Source organism: Otolemur garnettii, unplaced genomic scaffold (assembly GCF_000181295.1).
Source record: "Otolemur garnettii isolate 467f Iridium unplaced genomic scaffold, OtoGar3 scaffold00119, whole genome shotgun sequence".
Classification (NCBI taxonomy): domain Eukaryota; kingdom Metazoa; phylum Chordata; class Mammalia; order Primates; family Galagidae; genus Otolemur; species Otolemur garnettii.
The window spans coordinates 320,189-344,966 of record NW_003852514.1 but is presented as its reverse complement, the minus strand read 5'-3'; the positions used below and the strand labels follow the sequence as shown (position 1 = coordinate 344,966).

The window sequence follows — 24,778 nt, the reverse complement described above, 5'->3', positions numbered from 1 at the left end:
CCTCCAATTCACAATCATGGGCTACTTGCCATTTATTTGTGTCTTCAGTTTCTTTCAACAGTGTCTTATAATTTTCTTTTTTTTTTTTAGACAGAGCCTCAAGCTTTTCCCCTGGGTAGAGTGCTGTGGCATCACAGCTCACAGCAACCTCCAGCTCCTAGGCTCAAGCAAGTCTCCTGCCTCAGCCTCTCAAGTAGCTAGGACTATAGGTGCCCGCCACAATGCCCGGCTGTTTTTTGGTTGCAGTCGTCATTGTTGTTTGGCGGGCCTAGGCTGGATTTGAATCCACCACCTTAGGTGTATGTGGCTGGCGCCTTAGCCACTTGAGCCACAGGTGTCAAGCCCAGAATATGACTTTTTAAATGGCTTTACAACCCAGATATTTTCACTTGAATATTAATCATCATATGATTACTGTTTAATGCTCAAATCATTTCATGTGTGTGTTAAGCTCTATTCTTTCTTTTCTGTGCTATGCAAAACAATTCAAGAACTCTTCCATGTTCAGGATGGCGCTGCTTTTTTCAATCTTTTCAAAAAAATGTACCACAACCCACTGGCTTTAGCTGCATGTGGAACATTTGGTTAATCTGGTTGGTTAAGCGGCTTTTTCCTTCTTGTTCTCCCATTTCCCTTCGCCGTAGCTTCTTCGTTAGAGTTCTTGATGGCAGACAGAGAAGGTTAAAGCACAATCATCCTGCTGCTTGATAATAATTTGATAGACTAGAGGCACAGACTTATTATCAGTAATAAGATTTGGGAATATTTTCTAGTGTATGATTATCTGACCCTTATGTGCCTTGGGTAAATGAAATTTAGCCGTTCTACAAAAGAGGGCTCAAAAGCTCATTCACATTTATTTCACACCCACCAGTGCTTCTGTTATTTGATAATTCAGAGCCAGAAGTTGTTTCCCTTTTAAAAACATTATAGTTTAAACATAGCTTAAATAAAGTAAAAATTAGCTGAGGTAAAAATGGTATGAGAAAGGATCCCAGTGATGAGCGCAGTGGTTCTCAACCTTTCTAAAGTCGCCGCCCTTTAATACAGTTCCTGTGGGTTGCGACCCACAGGTTGAGAACCGCTGGTCTAATGGAAGAGCTCAGGCTGTGGAGTCAGAGAGCCAGACCTAGGATAAGTTCCAGTTCTCCGCTCACCTCCTTGGTGGCCCTCTCAGCCTTACTGTCCCCATCTGCAGAATGGCAGGACTCCTCCCTCTGTAAGTTCCGGGGAGGGAAAACAAGGAGGTAAAGCATGTGGGGAGTTTAGCGTGGAGTCTGACACGGTGTCACTGGTAATAAATGTTAGTGTCGTTGTCACACCATAAAGTTCTAGAAGAATCACAAAAGAGACGTGACCATGGAAAATCTCCCCTTCCCTGGAAAGGGAAGCATAAATTTATTAATGCTGTGGTCATTATTTCCAAAACAAGCATCACTGTGCTTGAGATAAGGTCTCTCTAGCCCTTATGCTGGAATGAACAGTTTGGGGTCCTTTACTTCGTGTGTTAAATGAACACAACCTAATTCATATTTAGGATAATAGGAAGGAAAGTGCCCAATAGACTAGGACAGAAAAAGGGCTTCCCCACTCTCTATCCCTTCTGTCTGGTTACTCATCCAGTAAACCTGTGCTCTTGATATTTTAAAAATTCCTACAATGGACCAAGTAGCTTTTCCCTTTATTGCAAACTTACGGTTTTCTTTTCTTATGGTGAAAGAAAAGGAAAATTAGCCTGTGGGTCATTTTAACCCAGCAAGTTAACTTGTTATTACTGGAAGTGCTTCCTCTAGTACGCTGATACGGCCCCAGAGGTAGCAGGGTCTTGATGGAGCAGTTATCAGGCATCCGTGTCCTTCACAGAGGGAGGGGTAGGGAGAAGCGGCCACGGAAGAGAAGGGGAAGAAAAGGTGGCAGCACCTCTACCGAGTCAGCCCTGGGCCCAGGTGGCCAGGGATGCTGCCAAAGAACAGACTCCCCTAGAGCCTCTGGGGAAGCCCAGCCCTCTGACACCCCGATTTTGGCCCAGTGACACTGATCTCAGACAACTAACTGAAAGGACCGTAAGGGAATAAATTTCTGTCATTCTAAAGGACCAAGTTTGTGGTAATTTGTTGCAGTAGCCGTGGGAAATAAATACACTTTCACTGTGCCCAAATTAAGATGCAACTTACACAGGATTTTCATGTCAAATGTTTCATTTTATTTGGGATTCAGACTCAGATGTGGGGCACTGCTCAGTTTAGAATTTTAGGAGTTTTGTTGAGGGAGGAGAAGATAAGGAAATAATCTTTCTGAAGAAAGAGAGAGAGCAGTTTTGGGGAGAAACAACTAGAAACAGTGTAATAATGTATATGATTAGAGCTAATCATGTAACTCATTCATTCATTTGCCAAAAAACATTTACCAAGTGCCTGCAGTGCGCCAGATACAGCTCCAGTGTTGCAGATATGTAAATAGACGAATGAATGAAATGTACGTTCTGGTGAGGAAGATGGACAGGAAGGGCAGATACAGAGGTAGGGACACCCGGGGGCATCTACACTGGTGATGGAGAAGAGGATGGGACTGGGGACAGGTGTCATTTAATATAGGGTGGCCCAGGAATGGCCTGTCCCATAACTGACATGGCATTTGGGCAGTCTGCGGGGAGGGAGTTGTATCGCTGTGGGTGGAGTTGGGAGGGAAGGTGTTAGCAGAGGAAGTACCGACACAGCACCCTTGAGGCAGGGAGTGTGGCATGTTTCTGAGGAACAGCAAGGAAGCTGTTGTCGTGAGAGTGAGGGGGGCAGGTGCAGGAGGGGTGGACGTGTGTCGAATAGGGGTGCAGGGCAGATCATGCTGTGGCTCCTGGGCCTTTGTGGCGTCCTTGGCTTTTAACTGGTGTGAGATGGGAAGACAGCAGAGGGCTTTGAACAGTGGAGTCAGTTAAGTGATCTAACTTGTGTTCTGGAAGGATCTCAGGTTGCTGTGCGGTGCTAAACAGCAAAGGGGCAATACACAGGGAGGACCATTTAGGAGGCTACTCCAGCCACCTCAGGGAAAGCAAGGAGTCTGGGATCATCGTGACAGAGCTCAGGCCAGCACTTGCCTCTCCACCCACCTGTGCCTGCCGCTCCCTGCCTGTGGGACCGGGGCTAGGACACACAGTCAGACCACACAATTGTGGAAGGGTGGAGTAGAGCTTGCCGCTCCCCGCCTATGAGACCAGGGCTAGAACACACAGTCAGACCACACAGCTGTGGAGGGGTGGAGTAGAGCCTGCCGCTCCCTGCCTATGAGACCAGGGCTAGGACACACGGTCAGACCACACGACCGTGGAGGTGTGGAGTAGAGCCTGCCGCTCCCTGCCTGTGAGACCAGGTCTAGGACACACGGTCAGGCCACATGACTGTGGAGGGGTGGAGTAGAGCCTGCCGCTCCCTGCCAGTGAGACTGGGGCTAGGATGCACAGTCAGACCACACAACTGTAGAGGGGTGGAGTAGAGCCTGATGCTCCCTGCCTATGAGACCAGGGCTAGGACGCACAGTCAGACCACACGACCGTGGAGGGGTGGAGTAGAGCCTGCCGCTCCCTGCCTGTGAGACCGAGGCTAGGACGCACGGTCAGACCACACAACTGTGGAGGGTGGAGTAGAGCCTGCCGCTCCCTGCCTGTGAGACCAGGGCGAGGACACACGGTCAGACCACACAACTGTGGAGGGTGGAGGAGAGCCTGCCGCTCCCTGCCTGTGAGACCAGGGCTAGGACACACGGTCAGACCACACAACTGTGGAGGGGTGGAGTAGAGCCATGCCCAGCTGCCACCTGTGCCACACGTCCTTGTCTTCAGAGAGATCACAGCATGGCCAGGAAAGTTCAAGTTCTGGCCAACTGGGCTTGGGTAACTCTTCAAGCATCAGTGTCCCCATCTGTGATGAGACGTGATAACACTGCCTTTCAGGGCTACATGTGGGTTGGAAAAGGCCCAGTCACTCTTCAGGATCTGTCAGCATCTTCCAGATCTCTCAGTTCTTCTCTCTGTTTTTTCTGTTAAGTCTCTCTGGCCCTAGTTTGGCCCCTCCACTCCCTCCTCCCCATCCTAAACAGTGCAGCTAGAGTGATTTTTCTAGAGTGCAGATCAGATGATTTCAGTCCCTCCTTAACCCCCACAGCAGGAGTGATCATAAACATGACTTCCAAGGTTCCTCATGATCTGACCTGTGTTCCTTCCTACGCTCAACTTGGAGCCCTTCACCCCTCCATGCTTTCTATTTCTGTCTGATTGACCTTACACTTGAAAGCCCTGGGCAGCCCATTGCTCTGTGCACCTGTCCTATCTCTCCTGCTCTCAACTTACCTGCCACTTCTTCCAGGACGCCTTCCTACCCTGCCAGTAGATGCCCCTGCTTTGTGTTTCTACATCACACTTTTGTGAAGTGACTTATTTGGTTGCCCCCACTGTAACGTAATCTTAAGAAAACATAACTGGATCTATGTTACAAAGCCTAACTCAGGACCGATGCCAGGAGCAGCCCCCAAATGCTAATATTGCTATTATATTAGCCTTTTTTTTAAACTTCAAATCATTTGAAGCCCTACTCCTCATGTACTTACATCAACGCATTAAAACAGTTGTCCATTTGGCACTGGGGAGTGCTCCTGTTAGACCATTAGTTGTCTCCTTGGTAAGTGTGGGAAAAGTGTAGATAACTTATAAGCCTGAAAGTCTACCAAATGGACAGGGAAAGAGGAAATTGGGGAAGTGGAGAAGAAATGTTATGAGATAGGAAACAAATGACAGAAAGCATTCCAGGGAGAAGAGATCTGGTCCCTTCTCAGGTGTGGGTTTGGGTCCTGTGTCAGGGAAGGTGAGTTGTCTCATGCATTCACTGACACGCAGTGTTGCTGGACAGCAGCTTATACCTGTATATTACACAAAGCAGAGCCTTATAACAGTGTACGAGCCCATTGATACCAGTTCTACTGATAGAAATTTATCCTATGGAAATAAAAGTCCAAAACTTTTATGTACAAGTATGTTGACTGCACTATTGCTTACCGTAGAGATAGAAAGAAACAAACAAAAGCTAATGTCTAAAAGGAGTATTGCTTAAATAAACTATAGTACATTCACGTAATAAAGAACAGTTTCTCACTGTCCGAGGGGGGTTGGTGTCAGGACCCCTGTGGAGACCAGAATCCACAGATGCTCACCCCCTGTTTGCATATGATCAAAGCACAGGTCCCATGTGCTATAAACCTCTGCCTTGCTCACAGTGCCTGCCACAGTGCCTGTGCATCACGTCGTGTGTGTGGATTCGGGGCAGTACTCGGTACAGGGCAAATTCAAGTTTTGGTTTTTGAAAGTTTGCGGATTTTTTTCCCCTTAATATGTGTGATCCTTGGTTGGTTGAATCTGTGGATACGGAACCCATGGATACAGGGGGTTGACTGAACTATAACGATATCAAGGAATAATGTTGTTGTGGGAGAATATTTAATATATTGGATTACTTGTTTTAAATTGCTAGGTAAATAAAACTAGTTTTCATTAAAAAGTAGATTGTTAATAATGGGTTCTTGTGTGTGTGCTGGAATAGTGAGTACTGCTTATTTCCTGCTTTGAGTTTTTCTGTGTTTTACAGTTTTCTGTAGTGTAGTTGCAGTGAGGCAAGCAGCTGTAAAAGAATCCTAAGGATAAGAGGAGAAAGACCTGATCTCTGGTCAAAGATATGTAGGGTCACTCCTTGATTTCAGGCTGAGTCTTACCTGAACAGCTGAACTCATGTAAGTTTTTCTGTCTTACTACAAAACAAAATAGTCACTTGAGAAGATACAGCAAAGAGAAAAACAGCCAGTCTCATCAGCCTCAGCCAGCTGTTCTTAACACACGCATGTATTGTGTGGCGTGTGTGTGACTGATAGATAATCAGTTGAGATAGGCATGTAGATTGAGATGTTAATATGGATTTCTACCCAGGCTGTGTACATGCAACTTAAAATAGCAGCGGCAGACCTTTTCTGTAACGAGCTGGGGGTAAATATCTTAGACTTGTAGGCTGCGTCCCATTTCTGCTGTTCTTTTTGTTCCGCGTTCTTTCCTCTCTTCATCCCTCCCTTTTCCTCTTCTTTCATCCTCTTCTTCCTTTCTTTCCTTCCTTCCTTTTTTGTTACAACACTTTAAAAAAGAACAAAAAGTCCTTACCTTATGGGCCATGACAGAAACAGACTGAGCTGTAGTTGCTCTCCCTGGATTTAAATTCTATAACACACTGGTTTTTAATGTGCTTGAGATAAGAAGCGTGTGCCACTTACGCAAAGTATTGTTTAACAACCATGAAATAAATTACTAATATGTAAAGAGAAGCACAGGATCTAATATGAACATTGCTCCAGTTAGCCACGGAGCATTGGGTTATGTTCTCCTGCAGCGCCCTACTCGCGTGGTGATAAAAGTATTCCTTAAATAGATTTGCATTGGAAATATGTTAAAGCTATCTTAGAGTTTCCTTTGTCTTTTGGTCTTGAATAAGACTTTATTGAAGAATGATGTTGGAGAATATAACTAATGGTTGCCATATGTTATTCAAATTTCTGTGATTTAAGTTAGGGGCCCTCAAACTTCTTAAACAGGGGGCCAGTTCACTGTCCCTCAGACCATTGGAGGGCCAGACTGCGGGCCCCGGGACAAGTTGGCTGCTAAGCAGGACAGGCAGTGGCGGCAAAAACACCCAGCGGGCCAGATAAATGTCCTAGGCGGGCTGCATGTGGCCCGCAGGCTGTAGTTTGAGAACACATGATTTAAGTCATAGGATAAATTAAATGCACTCTATCTTCAGTGCTCATAGTTAAGTTAGCAAATGTATTATATATTGAAAAGAGTGTTACGAAGGACTTTTCCATCAAACGAATAAAATAACCTGTAAATTTGTTTTCCAGATATGTTCCGTGAAGGAACGGCATGCCAGCGAAATGAGAGATCTGCCAAGTCGTTATGTTGAAATCGGTATGTCTGCACTGCTTGTCTTTTAAGAGTGTAAAATTTTAAAGAATATCTATTTTATTAAGTGGAAACCTAAGGTCACATTTATTTCAGGGTTCATCGCTTGGTACCTTGATAAGATAGATCAAGAAGCTTTTAAGTTTTTGTGTTTGTTTGTTTTTGCCCCAGGCTAGAGTGCCTTGGCATCAGCCTAGCTCTTAGCAACCTCAAAACTCCTGGGCTCAAGTGAGCCCCCTTGCCTTAGCCTCTCAGTAGCTGGGACTACAGGTGCCTACTGCAACACCCTGCTAGTTTTTCTGTTTTTAGTACGGATATGGTTTTGCTCTTGCTCAGTCTGGTCTCCAACTCCTGAGCTCAAGCAGTCCACCTGCCTCAACTTCCCAGAGTGCTAGGATTATAGGTGTGAGCCACCACACAGGGCCAGCTTTCAAGTTTTGAAACTTCATCACTGGGCGGCCCCTGTGGCTCAAGGAGTAGGGTGCTGGCCCAGAATATCGAAGGTGGTAGGTTCAAGCCCAGCCGCAACCAAAAACTGCAACAACAACAACAACCATAAGAAACTTCACCATGGAGACCTTCTTGTTTAAAAATATATATATTTCTAATTTTTGTACACTAATTTTGTAGTTGGCTTTGAAGTCAAGTAACCATGGGTTACAACATGGGTTCTGGCTATGTAACTTACTACCTGGACTCCCGACAAATTTGTACATGTTTCAATATTTGATCTAAAAAATGTGGAAAAGAACACCTGTCTCACAGGTTGGTGTGGGCATGACAAGAGGCAACATATGCACACACCCAGCACGGTACCTACACCATTTTTATCATGGCTTGTCTGGCCTGAACTATCATCGTCTTTTATCTGGACCACTGAAGCAGCCTCCCCAGTGGTCAGATCCTTTCCCTGTGAATAACTCTCCTCTCATCTCTCCACTGCAGTCAAAGTAGAGATCAGGTCATGTCGTCATCCTTCCATCGCATCCTGTTGTTCTTAGGATGCAGGTAAAACTCCTCGGTGTGGCCCAGCACAGGGAGCCGTGTGGCCTGCTGCCCCTCTAGCTGTGGCACACCTAGCCTTCCCCGGGCTCTACACTGCAGCCACACTCACCGTCTTTCACCTGTCCATGCTCTTTGTCCCCTCTGTCTAGAACATTCTTCTTGCCCCTATTCATTTTATTGAATCTTAATTATACCTTAGTTTGAGTGTTTCTTTCCTGGGAAAGTCACTGGGCCTCCCTCCCCAAGTTCAGTCCCCCCCATTTCAGGCATACAGAATGCTGCACACTTCCCCTTCTCAGTGCTTGTCATGGTTGCACAGTCTTGTGATCATTCAGTATATTTCTATCTCACTACCATACTTTCACCTCTTTGGGAGCGCACAGTGGGTCTGGTTTGCTCACTGTACTACCTGGCATAATACTTAGCACACAGTAGGTGTTAAATAACATTGTGTTGAATGAATCGCTATCTCTGAGGAACTATGCCATGGATGATAGATGATTACTTTTTTAACTTAGGTTATAAAAATTATTCTGAGGAAAAAAAATTGCCATATCATTATCTAAGTCAGATGAGAAATTCATTTACCCATTTGGATGGTGGATGGGGAATATAAATTTGATTGTCATTATGACAAGTTGAAACTGAAATCCATATGACTATTTCTAGAAATAGGAAGATGAACATGGTGCCACATGGCTAAATCGGTTATATATTTAAACCTGGGCTATTCTGCACATGGAGTCAGAAGTTGCTGATAGGGTTATAATAATTTTTTTTTTTTAACTTAGAAGGATAAAAGCATAGTTCAGATTGCTCAGAGTATGGATAAAATAGGTGAGGAACAAGGTAAGAGAGGAAACTGGTAACTCAGAGACACAGATAATTGTTGAGCATCTCTCTTTTGTTCCCGCCCCTCCCTTGCCCACCAAGAAAAAAAAAGTCTGCACACCTCGTTACATATGTGCAGAGAAGTAAGTATTTGAGTATTTTAAATACAGACAAGTGAAACACCAAAGGTAAAAACTCTGGAAATTTTTAAGGGTATAAAAATTGCCAGGGAGGCATGAAATGTAGCAGTCGTCATCGATCCGTGTTGGGTTTGTACTGCTCATGTCGTTGGAGAGGGGCATTGTGCTGTGTGCATGCATTACCTGCCTTCATTAACCTCCTCACAGGAACCCTCTGAAGCACCAGTAGCATGCTTCTCATTCTATTAATAAAGAAATTGAGGCTCGGAGAGGTAAATAACTGATCTAAGGTCTTACTACCGTGGCCTTAAAAAGGATAGGATATAACTCTACAGAACCACCAGAATTCTGGGAGGCAAGGTAGTTTGCTGAAGTGCATAACCTTGAGAAGGTTACTCAACCTTCCTGACCATGCTTTTCTCACCTATTAAATAGAGGTGATAATACCTCCCTTTCACAGTGGTTCTGAGAGTAAGACATACCATGGGTAATGTGCCTAATGTGGTAGTTGGCACCCAGTAGTTGCTCACTAAATCCTGGTGGCTGTGCAAACTTCCATCCCAACTCTGACTGCCAATAGCTGGCTCAGTGGTAGCCCTATTAATCCAGAACCCTGGGATCACTTTATTACAGTGTAGTTCATCTGTACTGTGATTTACCCGGAATAGACTGTGTGTGGGTACCATGGTTTCACATTACTAACATTTTACTACTATGGTTAATGGTTAAGTACCATTTTTTGCCCTCTTGAGAGCAAACCTTTAAGAATATAAGCCATTTCCACAGCAGGAGGCAAAGTGGTTTGGATAAGGGTCCTTGAGTAGGATAAAGGAAAGGGAAATATTAGGAAGTCTGGATTACAATTTGCTTTAACCCTGCTCACTGTTCTTTAGTAAATGAGGTGAAAATGGTATTGGGATTAAAGAAATATCTATGGCTATACATTTCTTGGAAGTCAAATTTTTATAACTCTTCCTTACAAGTCAAAATCTTAAAAATAACACAAAAGTTATTCCTGTTAATAGGATATTCATTTACTTTTGTGAATGAATAGTAGTTAATAATAATAGTAATAATTAAGGTCACTGGGTGTTACTCATTTCTTTCAAATTGCATTGTTAAAAGCGCATGTGGTCCATACTTATTTAGCCTGCCACACTTTTTGTAACTTCACTTAAATTGCTTGTGTTCTCACAGGACTCCCTAATTTTCTGGTGCTTTTCACTAAAGTCTTACTTGGTCTGTTCAAGAGCAAGTGTTACATAGATGGGAAATGAAGGCAATGTCTGTGTATCATTTTCAGGTGTCTTCTCTGGGAGCACCTGACTTCCATGCAAGGAATTAATGATTGGGTTCCTAATCTTGATTTCTTATGGAAGTTTCTTTTAAAATAATAATTGATAGCCAAGTGCAGTGGCTCATACCTGTAATCCTAGCACATGGGGGAGGCTGAGGCCAGAGGATCACTTGAGACCAAGTTAGAGACCAGCCTAAGCAAGAGCAAGATTCCCTCTCTACCAAAAAATAGAAAAATTAGCTGGTATGGTGGTATATACCTATTGTCCCAGCTATTTGGGAGGCCGAGGCAAGAGGATCACTAGAGCCCAAGAGTTTCAGTTGCAGTGAGCTCTGATGGTGCCATGGCATTCTAGCCTGGGCAATAGAACAATGTCCTATCTCAAATTAATAATAATTGAGATAAACAGCTATGGGAATCTTTATAGAATGGCAGAGAGGCCAAGAAGAAAGAGAGCGATGAGAAAAGAAGGGAAATCTTTTTGATTTTAAGTAATGTCAGTATCTTTAATTGATCATTACCATGGTCTTAGAATTCAGCACATCATGCTATTTCCAGCCCATTGACTGAGAAAACAGTGGCTTGGAAGTTGAAGAACTCTTTGTGTGGTGCAGGACGCCGTGAGAGAATTCTTTCTTGGATCTAAGTGTCTCTCTTCCTCTGCCTGTTCTCATTCTGATTCAGATGTACAGATTACAGCACTGGGATAGGTTTTCTTTGTGTACCTGAGTGACATGGTTTCATCTCTTAGTCTGAGTCTCAGTGGAGATTGTGACACCTGCTGCTGTCATTCAAGGTGTTTTCATTTAAGGATCTTGCTGTGTATGATTTTCTGTTATGTTATAGTTCAGTTTAAATCTCTGAAATCTACTCAATTTTCTTTCCAACTATTTATTATGGAATTTTTTAAATACAGAAAAGTAAAGAATTTTATACAGTAGAACCTCCTAGATTCTGCAGCTGAGCCTTTATTTACTTGCCTTACTGCATATTATAGGGATGTAAAAACTCTTTCCCACTTAGTGCTGGAGACTCAGGGTTTTGTTGTTGCGAGTAGAATTACTACATTTTCGCCATTATAAATAGTGGTAAGTAATTTGAAGCACCTGAACAAACAAGTGTATTTTGTTTCTAGCATAAGAACCACCACCAGGCACAGTACTAAGTACGTTACAAATAGAATGTTTGTGTTCTTTTTTTTATTTCAAATTAATATGAGGGTACAAATTTTTAGGTTACTTTGTTCTTACTTCCAAGGTAAAGTTCCATTTGTAGGAGAGCCTCTAACCCGGGGGGGGGGGGGCATGCTGAGACACCCTCACAGTGGGCTCACTGGGCATGGTGGGATCTCACAAATAGAATGTCATTTAATCTTCACCGTGTCCTAGTAGGTTTGGGTTATTACCTCCAGTTTATAGATGAAGAAGCTGATGTTCAGAAGCTCAAGACTATTAACATCCATGAGCAGAGAAAGCAGCATTTGAATTCAGATGCTCCTAGTTTTAAAGCTGTTACAACCGTGGTGCTGTACAGTTATTCCCACGTGTTCTCCCTTCGTAACCCGGCCCAGGGCAACCAGGAGGACCAAGGTTTGCTCCAGCTTTCAGATGTAAACCACTGGGCAGAAATTCTTCAAAGACCTTTTCTATACCAATGATGATGGCTGCCTACCTGTTCTTTAAACAGCCAGATAAAATGGAAATGTAGTAGCTTTGTGTTTTAATTTTGGATTCAGAGAAGTATCCCTTTTGGAGAAGCAGAAATTATGTTTTCACTTGTTTTATTCTGAACTTAACAGCTCTTCCTCATTCTTTCTTCTCCAAATTATTAGAGAATGTCTAGAAGCCTTGGTCTTCAGTATTGTTTCTGAGCAAAAGGGACTAAGCTCATATTGTGGTTCTTCCAACCCCTTTAAATGGAAGAAAAGCCCCTGTTTGCTACTTGTTAGGGTTTGGTTTAAGTTTAGTGGCTGCACCAAGGAAATTTTGTGTTCACAAGGTAAAGCCTTACTGTTTGGTTGGAAGCTCTGCCTGGCAGGGCCATGGCCACTTTCTTCTGTGGTCTCAGCCGTGTGCTGTAGTTCACTCCCTACACAATCCTCATCAGTGCTGCTCTGTGAAGCTGACATCTGGTAGATGAGATAACCATATCAGCTGAGTGTTGTCATTTAAATGACAGTGGTACCCTGAATATTAGTTAGAAAACGTGGAATTAAATGGCAGTGTCAGCCTATTTTGAGTGGCTTCTGACTCCTGTCTCATTGGCCATTCTCTCTAGTTTCCCTTCCCTGTGTCAGGTCTTCCCTGTCTTGAAGACCTGTCTTGAGACACTTCTCAGCAAGTGTCTTCCACTTGCTGATACAGAGCGTCGTGAAGTCACTTTTACTTTCATGTGTCTGCTTTGTAGCACAGCCCGAAGCTGTTGAAATGCTGTGATTTCTAAATGTATTTTCAATTATCAGTGGTCATGCTGACAGAGTATTCAGATTTACTGAAGTCTGTAGGCATTATATCCAATCAATTATGAAATACTCATATCTGGTAACTAAAGGGCCAGAATCTCTTGGAAACAAGGCACTATCATGAAGGGCCCTGATGCTTTTTTCACAAGTGGATAGAGGATAATGAAAGGTAATTGTTCTTATTTATAAATTGCTTGACAAACTTTTTTATTTCCTTCTTTAAGAATCACAGAAGCTAAGATCTATAGGATATCACTTTAGCTTCAAGGTAGAAACCAAATCTTTCTGGGTCACATCTGGCTAATAGACATTTTGGGACCAACGAGGGATCAAATGGTAAAAACAAAACAAAACACAAAAGCGGTACCCGGTCTGCGTACTGGGTACAGCGGAGCGAGGGCACCCTGGCTGCGAGAGTCCACAGACTTATCAGGCCTGAACTTCTGTTCTTGCTAACTGGAGTGCACTTGTAACCTGAGCATATCTGTATTCTTACTTACACTTTCTGGTGTGGCTTAACATCTGCGAAAAATAAGACTTCAGATTCCTACTTCTGTTTCCTTCTACTTAAGCTACTTAGTCAAGCTACTTAACTTCTCTGGATGTTCATTCTGAAACTGTTAGTGTTTGTGCCGTTGAGGGTCCAACATTAATATGTGTTTGTGACTGTAACTCAGACCCCGTGCCCTGGGCAATAAGAAGTTGATGTATATCACCAATACGTTTAAACTTTGTGGTTGGAGGATTCTGAGTGGTGATGGCAGCATAATTGTTCAAGCAAGCTGAGTTCTCACATAAAAATGGAACAGCTAAATCACAAAACCCAAACCCCACAGATGGCAGGTGTCCTGAGAACTTCAAGACACAAGTGTATGTGAAAAAAAAAAATCACCGATAGCCAGCAGACCTGCTATGGTATCAGCATCTGCGTGGAGACTCGAAGCCAGGAGACTCTGCGGTGGACAGGCAGCGTTCACTGGAAGGGATGCCAGGCTGCTCTGGAAACAGCAGGCCTGGGGCCCACAGGGAAGTATAGGGAATGGGAGCAGAAGAAACCCTGGGCAGGACAGGGCCACAGAAACAACAGAAACAAAAGAAAGAGATGTTGTGGGTAAAGGTAGGGGTGAGCACAGCCAGGAATCTCGGAAAGCAAGGGGTCAGATTTTTTCATACCAAATGAAGACAGAAGAAGAGGGAGCTCTAAGAGTTCAGTGACAGACATTCACCTAAAAATGGGCACCAGAAGAAGTACCAGGTCAAATCCATACTAAGTTTTTTTAAAAAGTAAGTAATGGGCAGACTAATGTCCCTGGCAATGAATACAGACCAGGAAACACGCCTGCAAGGTCGACCACAGCTGTAATCTCCTGTTTCAGAATTAACTACATCTTTAAAAAGTGATGTAAGATATGAAAGCACAACAGAGATCAAAATTTAAAACTTTCAAATGAGATGACAGGCTCCAGGAAATATTTATGAGTAAAACCTCATTGCAGAAATGATGACTCCGCCAGAAGGAGCACAAAAGCAGACAGACACAAAAATAATGTTGCAACAGGAATAGAGTGGAAATCGGAAAATGTTAAAAATCACAAGGCAATAGGGAAAAAAGATGTAAGGTTAAATAATAAGTACTAAAGGCAGAAATGTAATTCAGACTACAATTAAAGAGTCTCTGAATTAGGCCAGGCACGATGGCTCACGCCTGTAATCCTAGCACTTTAAGAGGCCAGGGCGGGTGGATTGCCTGAGCTCACAGGTTTGAGACCAGCCTAAGCTAGAGTGAGACTTCATCTCTGAAAATAGCTGGGCATTGTGGCAGGCACCTCTAGTCCCAGCAACTCGGGAGGCTGAGGCAAGAGAATCCTGGGGGCTATGACTCCATGGCACTCTTCTGAGGGCAACAAAATGAGACTGTCTCAAAAAAAAAAAAAATCTCTGAATTAAAAATAAAGAAATAGAATAAATACCTCAAACAGTAAGTCCACAAAAACTTCATGAAACTATAAAGAAACAGTGCCTTAAATTAGAAAGTATCGTACTCTGTCTCTGGGAACAGTGATCCATGATAAGCAACGTCAAGATATGTCCTAATGAAATCACTGAACTTTAAAGACAAGGGGGAAGGAAGACCCTGGGTGTCTAGACCTGTGCTGTCTAGAGTGATAGCCACTCACTACCGTGGCTTCTAATTCTGTGAGGTACGCCTAGTGTGGATTGGCCTGTGATACAGATTCAATTCCAAAGACCTAGTATAGAAATCAAAAGTAAACTATCTCATTAGGAACTTTTATGTTGTTACATATTGAAATATTTTTGATATGTTACATTAAGTAAGATACATTACTGAAATTATACCTCTTTCTTTTTGCTATTTACTGTGGCTACCAGAAAATTACATATGTAACTTGTGTTTTGGCCTGCATTATGTTTCTGTTGCTTAGCTGATCAAGAACTTGAGCCTCACTTCTGGGTCAGGACCGTGTATAGATTCAGTATCCTCATTCTGGAGCTATAAGATCTTTTCTCTCTCTTTCCCTTTCTCTCTTAATCTATCTAGAATCTCTTTTTTTTCTTAGATTACTTCTAACATATCTAGAAATGTTTTATTCCCCTGAATAAAGCAGAGGGAAGGAGCCCTTTCATGTCCACATCATGTGAGGAGGGGTCCTGCAGCTGTCTGCACATCCCAGTTCAAGTCCATTGCTGGAGTAAGCACACCACACATTCTTGCAGGGCCCTCCAACCACTACCTCACTTCCTAGATCACCTTGGTCTGAAATACAGCTGCTGTCTTTCATGACTCCCCTGGAAACTCTGCATTTCTTCTATCCTTCTTCCCCCTCACCTGGCTCCAGCTCTTACTTTTCATTTTATTTTAGTGTATTTGCTCTCCAACAGAATTTGTGTTTATTTTCTTTGTGACTTGTCTTTTCCAGACAAGTTAAAGGTGAGCTTCTGTGGTATGAGACCTGTGAACAACCTGTATTCCAACTGGGTTTTCTTCAGGGGAAAACAAAAGTTTTAATTTAAATTATTAAAATCATTTTTATATGGAATAGAATTTTAGTGAAAATAAACTGGAACTTCCTTTGACCCACTGAATATTTGAAATATAAAGCCAGTAATTACTGGAAGGTGCTGTAAAAGTCAGTCCATAAACTTTTACATATTTTATGTATGTTCTTTAGAAGAGTAAACATTACCACTCAACAGTTCTTTCTCTAAATCAATGAGAGGAATTATTTCTTCTGTCTTCACATTCATTCTTAACAGCACTGTCTCCAGCCAGCCTTTCTGGGATTCAGCTTAATATAAAAATTAAACTGAATCACATTACATCTAAAAAGCGGTCATGTTTCATTGCATTAGTGAAGAGTAATGGAAAAATAAGACACCACCATTTGTTCTGAAATGCCTTCTTTTAAGGCAGAATGGCTGTAGACATTTTCTTAACTCAGCAACTCACGTCAGGAAGGGAGCTCTTTTTTACATGCGATGGCATTAGGAGTGGGTATTAACGGAGACGAATTGCTGGAGGCGAAGTGCTAGAGTCCTCAAAGCAAGATAAACAGCCATTATTTTAGACTGTTAATTTGTGAATCATACTCTACTATATTATAATTGCAGTGTTGTTTTCTATAAGATATTTTTGTTGATATTAAGGAAATTCTTTTAACCAAAAAAATGATTTAGTTTCAGTATTATTTGAATGTTGATCATTTGCTTAACTATGCCTCTGCAAATCTTGGCAATATTATTTTTGTGTACCACATCCTTTCTTTATTTCAATTTGGGGTTTTTTTATTTGTACAAATGTATGGAGTATGTTTGCGATTTTATTACATGCATAGATCACATAGTGGTCAAGTCTGGACTTCTGGAGTATTTATCACCCAAATGATGTGCATTATACCCAGTAAATAATGTCTCATCCTGCTCCTTCCTCTGACCCCTTTGCTCTCTTGAGTCTCCATTATCTGTCACTCTATTCTCTATGTCCGGATATGCACATGTTCTTAGCATCCACTTATGACTGAGAATATCTAATATTTGGATTTATGTGCCTGGTTTGTTTCACTTAAAATAATGGCCTCCAGTTCCATCCCTGTTGGAACATTTTTTCATATACCTGGTGGCCATTTATATGTCATTTTGAAAAATGTCTATTCGTGTCCTTGGGCAAGTTTTTGTTGTTATTTTAATTGTTGTTATTGTGTTATTTGTGTTCCTTGTATATTCTGGCTGTTAGAAGTTTATTTTAGCTTCATTAAATCCCATTTGTCTATTGTTATGTTTGTTGCCTGTGCTTTTAAAGTCTTAGTCATAAATTTTTTTGTCCAAAAATATTTTCTATGAGTTTTTTCCTACTATTTTTACAATTTTGGGTCTTCCATTTAAGTCTTTACTCCATCTTGAATTGATTTTATATGTGATGAGAGATAGAGGTACAGTTTCATTTTTCTGTATGCTGCAATCCAGTTTTCCTAGAACCGTTTATTAAGGGGGTTTCCTTCCCCCAATGTATGTTCTTGTTAGACAGCTCGTAAAACATCGATTGGCCTGGTTACTGTTGCCTAGTAATATAATTTGAAGTCAGGTAATGTGATGCCTTTAGTTTTGCCCAAGATTGCTTTGGCTGTTTGGGCTCTTTTTTGATTCCATAATAATTTTAGGGTTGTTTTTTCTAATTCTATGAAAAATGACAGTGGTGGATTGATAGGGATTGCATTGAATCTGTAGATTGCTTTGGACAGCGTGGTCATTTTAACAATGTTAATTCATCCAATCCATGAACATGGGATGATTTCCTTTTTGTCACCAAAAAATTCTCTTCAATTTCTTTCATCAGTGTTTTGCAGTTTTCCTTATAGAGATTTTTTTACCGTCTTGATTAAATTGATTTCTAAGTATTTTAATTTTGTGTAGCTATTATAAATATCTCCTTGATTTCTTTCCCAGCTAGATTGTATTGTTATATAAAAAGGCTACTTTTTATTTGTATGTCGATCTTTATATCCTGCAACTTTATTGAATTCATTTATCAACACAAACAATTTTTTGGTGACATCTTTAGTTTTTTCTAGATATATGATCATATCATCAGCAAACAGGGAATAATTCAATGTCCTGTTTTCCAGTTTGAATGCATTTCCTTTCTCTTGTCTAACTGCTCTAGCTGGTACTTCAGTACTATGCTGAATAGGCGTGGTGAAGGTGGGCAGCCCTCCCTTTTTTCAGTTCTGAGAGGAAATGCTTTCAGCTTTTCCTGATTCAGTATGATGTTCGCTGTGGATTTGTCATATATGACCTTTATTACTTTTATTTCAGATTAATATGAAGGGACAGATTACATTGTTTGCATTTGTTAAGTAGAGTCCAGGTTGTATTTGTGCCCCTCACCCAGAAGGTGTGCCATATACCCCTGCATTGTGACTGTTACTGTAAGGTATATTCTTTCTGTGCCTAGTTCGTTGAGGGTTTTTATTATGAAAGGATGTTGAATTTTGCTAAATTCTTTTTCGGTATCTAGTAAGATGGTAATACAGTTTTTGTCCTTTATCATGTCATGTACCATCATTGTTGATTTGCTCATGTAGAACCATCCTTGCATCCCTATTAACCCAAATAAAACCTATTTGGTTGTGGTGTGTTATCTTTTTGATGTGCTATTAGATTTGGTTTGCTAGTATTTTTTTGAGGATTTTTGCATCTATGTTCATCAGGAATATTGGTCTGTAGTTTTTGTTGTGGTGGTGGTTGTGGTGGTTGTGGTGGTATCCTTGTCTGGTTTGGGCCAGAATGATACTGGCCTTGTAGAATGAGTTAGAGAGAATACCCTCATCCTCAATTTTCTAGAATTAATTTCTAGAGAATTGGTACCAGTTTTTCTTTGTGCCTTTGGTAGAATTTAGGTGTGAGTCCATCTGGTCCTGGGCTTATCTTTGTTGGGAGGTTTGTTTTTTTTTTTTTACTGATTCAGTCTTGGTAGTCGTTATTGGTCTGCTTAGGAGTTCTCTATCTTCCTGCTTCAGTTTTCAGGAATTTATCCATTTCTTCTAGGTTTGCTAGCATGTGAGTAAATAATCACGATAGTCTCTGATAATCCTTTGTATTTCTGTAGTGTCAGTTGTAATACCTTCTTTTTTGTTTCTGACTTTGTTTATTTGGATCTTCTCCCTCTTCTTCTTGGTTAGTCTAGCTAGTGGTTATTTGGGGAAAATCCTCGGGTAGTATAGAAAAACCACTCACTATCCAAACTGAGATGGTGTCCAAAGACCAGAAATGACTCAGGCAAAGTCCAGCTTGGCGAGTTAAATGACACTGACGCTACAGAAATACAAAGGATTATCAGAGACTGTCATGAACAACTGTCCACTCACAAGCTAGCAAACCTAGAAGAAATGGATAAATGAGTTTATTTGCGATTACTCACAGGGTTCACTCTTGGGTGGCATAGGACTTTTCCAGTATGTAAAATGTATGCTGCTAGCCCATTGTGCACCTTAAATTTCTTTTTAGTGAATGCTGTGGAATCTTCCTTGCCATCATTGCATGTGTACAAGTTAATTATATTACGCAGGTGCCTATATCTATCGTGTATCTTAACATGATCTGTGTTATGTTAGCGATATTATAATTGTTTTTTGGTAGGTATTTTAGTAGTAAAATGAGCCAGAGGGTACTAGTATACAAGGATGTGTTTATAGGTGCCCTCAGGACCTTGCAGGTTAACTGGCCTAGTTAAGCCAGTGCTTTGCTGTTAACCCTTTGATGTCCATTTTCTCTGTTGGGGAACCGTTTTTTCCCCCTCAATGGTTCATTAATTTCATTTATCTTTTCAAATAGCCGATGTTTTTATTTTTGTGGATTCTTTCAATTTTTAAGAAAATGGTTCATTAATTTCATTTATCTTTTCAAATAGCCGATGTTTTTATTTTTGTGGATTCTTTCAATTTTTTTAAGTTTCTATTTCATTTAGTTCTGCTCTGATCTTTATTTCTTTTCTTCTGATTTTTTTATTCTTTGAAATGTGTCATTAGATTATTAGTTTATGACTTTTCTACATTTTTGATATAGACATCTACTACAATAAACTTCCATTTTAGCATTGCTCTTGCTGTATCCCACAGATTTTATATGTTGTATTTTTTTTTTAAAGACAGAGTCTCACTCTGTCACCCTGGATAAAGTGCCTTGGTGTCACAGTTCACAGCAACCTCCTCTTGCCTCAGCTTCCCAGGTAGCTGGGACTAGAGGCGCCTGTCACAATGACCAGGTAGTTTTCTGTTTTTAGTAGAGATGGGGTCTCACTGCTGCTCAGGCTGATCTCAAACTCCTGAGCTCAAGCAGTCTACCCACCTTGGCCTTCCAGAGTGCTAGTATTATAGGTGTGAGCCACCACATCCAGCCTGTATGTTGTATTTTCATTTTCATTTGTTTCAAAAAATTATTTGGTATCCATCTTAATTTTGTTCTTTACTCTGAGATTATTCAGGAGAATGTTGTTTGATTTCCATGTATTTGTATAATTTCCAAAGTTTCCCTTAATACTGATGTCTATTTTATTCCATTGTGGTCTGAAAAGATACTTAATATGATTTAGATTTTTAAAAATTTATTAAAACTTGTTTTGTGGCCTAATCATATAGTATATCTTCGAGAATGTCCCACGTGCTAATGAAGAGAATGTGTATTTTGCAGGTGTCGGGTAGGATGTTTTGTGAGTGTCTGTTAGGTCATTTGTTCTAACGTGCAGTTTAAGTTCAGTGTCTCTGTTAATTTTCTGTCTTAATCTTCTCACAGTTACCGTATGGCTGTCTGTCCCTCTTTACCTCTAGTAGTATTTGTTTTATGAACCTGGGTTCTCCAGTGTTGAAGGCATATAGACTTAGAATATTTATATCCTCTTGCTGAATTTGCATGCTTCTAGTCAGTCATTTTGAAAACTAATAAATATGTTTTCAGCTTATAATTTGCCCACTGCACATAGACTCTGTCTAAATTATTACTAATTCTCAATGGCAAGTCTGGTAAAATTTACTGCTTAATAAATAAGCATTTATTATAACAGCTGGAATTGAGAAGTGAAATAGATTTGTGCTTCTGCAGTCTTCTCGTGTTTCCCTAAGAGCACGTTAGAGTCTCTATCATGTTCTTAATTAGAGGACAGGAAACGCTCCATCTTTTCCCTACAAGCTACTGTGGAATAGGGAATCAGGATCTCAAGCAGGAAAGATTTGAATAGGATTATTTTCCAGCTTCTCTGTTCTGTATCATTTGTAAAAACCAAGACCTTGAGGTAACCAAGACTTTGGTTACATGAGGAGAGACACTGACACTGCCTGCCGGGCTGCTAGCCCACTTGGCATCCCAAACGGGAAGAATGCCTGTTTTACTGACCACTTTTGTGATGAGGTGATGTTTTCCCTTCAGGGCCTGTGGCACACAAGCCTGGCAAAGCCTTTTCAGGATTACATGAGAACAGTTGCTGAAGAATATCTGATTCTTTGTTCTTCACCCAAGTTACTGAGAAGGGAACCATGTATAGAGTTTCAACAAAGAAATGTGCTTTAGCAAAACCAATTCAAGTCCATTTCTACCAATAAGAATTTAGTAACCTCGAGAGCGAGGTTCTTGTTAATATGCCTGTATATCCAAAACTTCTTGTTAAATGCCCGTATATCTTCTAAAATGTGGAATTGCCTTTTCTTTCATTACTGGGTCCTGTGGGGCCCCAGACAATTTAGTACCATCTTACATTCCAGATGTCCCCTGCCCCACCCCCTAGACGCGCACACAGTGCTGTGAGCTTCTCCAGCTGGCTGTGCTGGAGGTGCTCGTCTCCGTGGTAGAAGTGGAGGTGGTTTAGCACGTACTCTCGTTTGTGAACATCTGTCACATGCTACTTTACCAAAACTGTTTTCAAGTAGGTAGATAAAAACCTTCAGGAAATATGTGTCAGTGGCAGGGGTGGGACCAGAGCACCTGCCCTGGGACTTCCATTCTGTGGTTCCTTACAAGGCACCAAACCACCCGTGAAATCTAATCAAGGAAAAGTCTAAGAAATATTGTCCTTTTTAGAGTGTGTGTTGCTATTTAGCAACTTTTTGGTCATCCTCAGTTTTCATTTTGGTATGAAAATTATTGCAGAACCAAGTGTGTAAGGTGTAGTGTTAAAAATCAAAAGCAAGGAACACTGCGTGATCGGAACGGAAGAGGAAGAGGAAGGAAATTCATGTTACCTATATTTCTATTCTGATTCCTTTCTCTTATAAATGGGAAGAATCATGCTCACAGAAGTTGAAATTACCTGTCCAAGTTAAATTTAGAGGGAGTTATAAACCGGGTTACTAAATTTTTCTGACTTCAGCATTCAATATTAGTTCCACTGTGACACACTGAGTTACCCTATTTAGGGGGAAAAGTTACGTGAAAGTTCCTAGATCTGCGGCTGACACCACAGAACTGTGCAGAAGATCTGAAGGAAGATGCTCTTGGACTGTGCATTGGGTTCCAGGGAGCGTTTACTCCCCGGTGAATCCGTAGGTGCAGAGTAGAGTTCCCAGAAGAATCTCGGCAACACCACTCCTGTGTCAGCGGGCTTCTGCTCTGAGAATAAAGCACCCAAAACTTGGTCTCTTAAAACAACACTGATATTTTACAGCAGCTATTCATTAGAATCATAACCTAGTAATATTTGTACTTCTTCCACTGAGCTTTCTGTCAGATCTTTGGAGTCCAGAGTAATTAAATCCATATACTTCTTACAAAATGCAGTATTCCTTCTAGGTTTTAAATAGATTATTTTTTAAAGGGAAAGACATTTATTATTTTTCTCTGACCTTTATTTCATTTAAGAAGTAATGGTGTTTTCATTATAAAGTAATCTGTATTTATGCACTTTTTTTATAGCTTCAAGGTCTATAATGTTTTATAATTACAGCTAGCATTCCTTTTGACTTTTGTATAGTTGTAACACCCCAGTTGTGTAAAACTTAAACTCAGACATTTAAAAAAATTTAAGTGTCTTCATGCAATCTGTCATTTTTTAACTAGCTGGGCATGTCACCCTTGATCGTTTGTGCTACTCTTATCATTGGATTTAGTTTTATTTGTAATGGAAATTTTAAAGTCTAAGTTCCTATGTATTCTTTCTTGGCACTGATTATTGTGAAGCTTTTTTAGTACTTACTCGTGGTACTGTATTCAGCCGTGCCCCCTCAACGCTGGCTTTTTACAGTGGTCCATCTGGCATTCACAGGCACTGCGTCCTCCTAGTTTTGTGCTGCGTTTGCTCCTGTTAATGATGGATTCTATGTCCCTTTCATTTGCAGTGTCTCAGTTTGAAACTGAATTCTACATCAGTGGACTTGCACCTCTGTGTGATCAGCTTGTTGTACTTTCCTACGTAAAAGAGATTTCAGAAAAAACGGTAATTATTTTCTCCCCAAATACCAAGGGATGTGGGGGTTCATTTTTGCCAATGCACCCAGATCAGGTTATCCGTCAGAAGAGTTCTCTATTACCAGAGCAGGACTTTCTGACCTATAAAATAAGGTGGGCAGAGATATACACCTAACATATTTACCTTTCAGAAACTACTCATTGCCTGCCTTTGTTCCTTTTGCTGAGCAAAGAGGGTCTTTTATTTGTCCTTCTCTCTTGGCATTTTAGTCAAAAGGAATGAAGGATTCCTCTTGCTGAATGGCGAAGAAACTAAGCTGACATTGTGCATTAGCAGAAATGACAGCAATGAAGTTGATCAGCTGCAACAAGGGTCCCTGTGGTCAAGGGGAATTACAGAAAGGGCAGTTCATGATTGCCTTTGGTCCAGACATATCTGTTCACTTTCTAGTGGTCCCGTGATCCTGAGTAGCTTGATTATTGCTTTGAAATGGATCGTTGTTAAGTCTCCGTTATCAGTGCAAATGATGGTACATCAAAAAGCGTGGCCGATAGAAAGTGGCAGAGGATCTAAATTCCATACTACATGTCCTTAGTATGGAATTTCCACACTCCTGCATGTGGCCCAGGGGAAGGGCATTCACATCCAGTCTCCCTTTGCTGGGCCCCATTCCCACCTTGTCTTTATTGTTAGACTCCAGGGGTCCTGCCAGCAAGAAGATGAGGAGGGGGTGGTAGCTTCAAGGCATAAACAAGGAGAGCTTACCATGAAAGGATTTTCTTTTGGGTGCTGTATAGAAAAAAGAAATTACAACTGGTGCTCTAGCTCTTTACAATAAATAGGCAAGTGGGCTCACTTTGTATCATCTCCTTGTTTTTCTTTTCAAATGGCAGGAAATAAAATGGAGAAGAAAAACCCTGGGAGCTGTGGTTTTGAAGTGGTAGCCGCTCTTGGGCATTTCTCTGAGCGAGCACCTGCATCAGGAAGCCATCACTATAGTAACCTGATGCTCTAGGTGCCCATGTTGCTAGGCAATGAACTGCTGTCGACTTAAGTGAACACTCCGACCTACTAAAATCAATAGGGTTGGCTTCAAGCCCTGTTGCAGGACATCAGTTTACTATTATTTTATTTATTTTTTTGAAAATAAAGAAAAGCAGAGGCTCCTGAGGGAATAAGTACAGTGCTTTTTGTTGTGGAATGTGGCAAAGACTGAGAATGTGACTGAAAGAGAGAAGGAAAGCAGCAGTAAAATGCAAAAGGGGACCCTAATAAACAACTGGCCACGGAGAAAGAAAGAAAGAAAACCTTTGTTAATAAAAAAGAGACTATTAGAATGAAGTAAAAGCCAAAGACAAGCCAGCCTCATAGAGAGGTTAGAAAAGGGCCTTGTCAGAGGAAGAAATGGTGAGGGTCTTGGAAAGGATTTGAAAATGTGCATGCTCCTATGTATATTGACTCATTTTACAGAACACCAGCGTGCACCTTCTATCTTTAAACACAGAATACATTTCATTAAAAAGACTAAGGGAATAAAGAGCTAAGCTTTGGTCCATCCCCTCCGCTGCTTGCTTTCTTCATATTGAAAGAGAGAAAACTGTGTGTTACCAGTGTTACGGCTACAGATGCTTTCCATGTGATACTCTCCACCATC

At 41.2% G+C, this 24,778-nt stretch overlaps 1 protein-coding gene across 2 annotated transcripts in view; it reads left to right on the top strand.

Annotated features, from left to right (window-relative positions):
* Window positions 1–24,778, top strand: part of VPS41 (VPS41, HOPS complex subunit) — a 211,166-nt gene that overhangs the window by 129,926 nt on the left and 56,462 nt on the right. For both annotated transcript variants that reach the window (XM_012809959.2, XM_023517712.1), the window contains 2 exons: window positions 6,922–6,988; window positions 23,054–23,151. In XM_012809959.2, coding sequence (XP_012665413.2) covers window positions 6,922–6,988; window positions 23,054–23,151 — 165 coding nt within the window. The remainder of the gene's footprint in view (window positions 1–6,921; window positions 6,989–23,053; window positions 23,152–24,778) is intronic.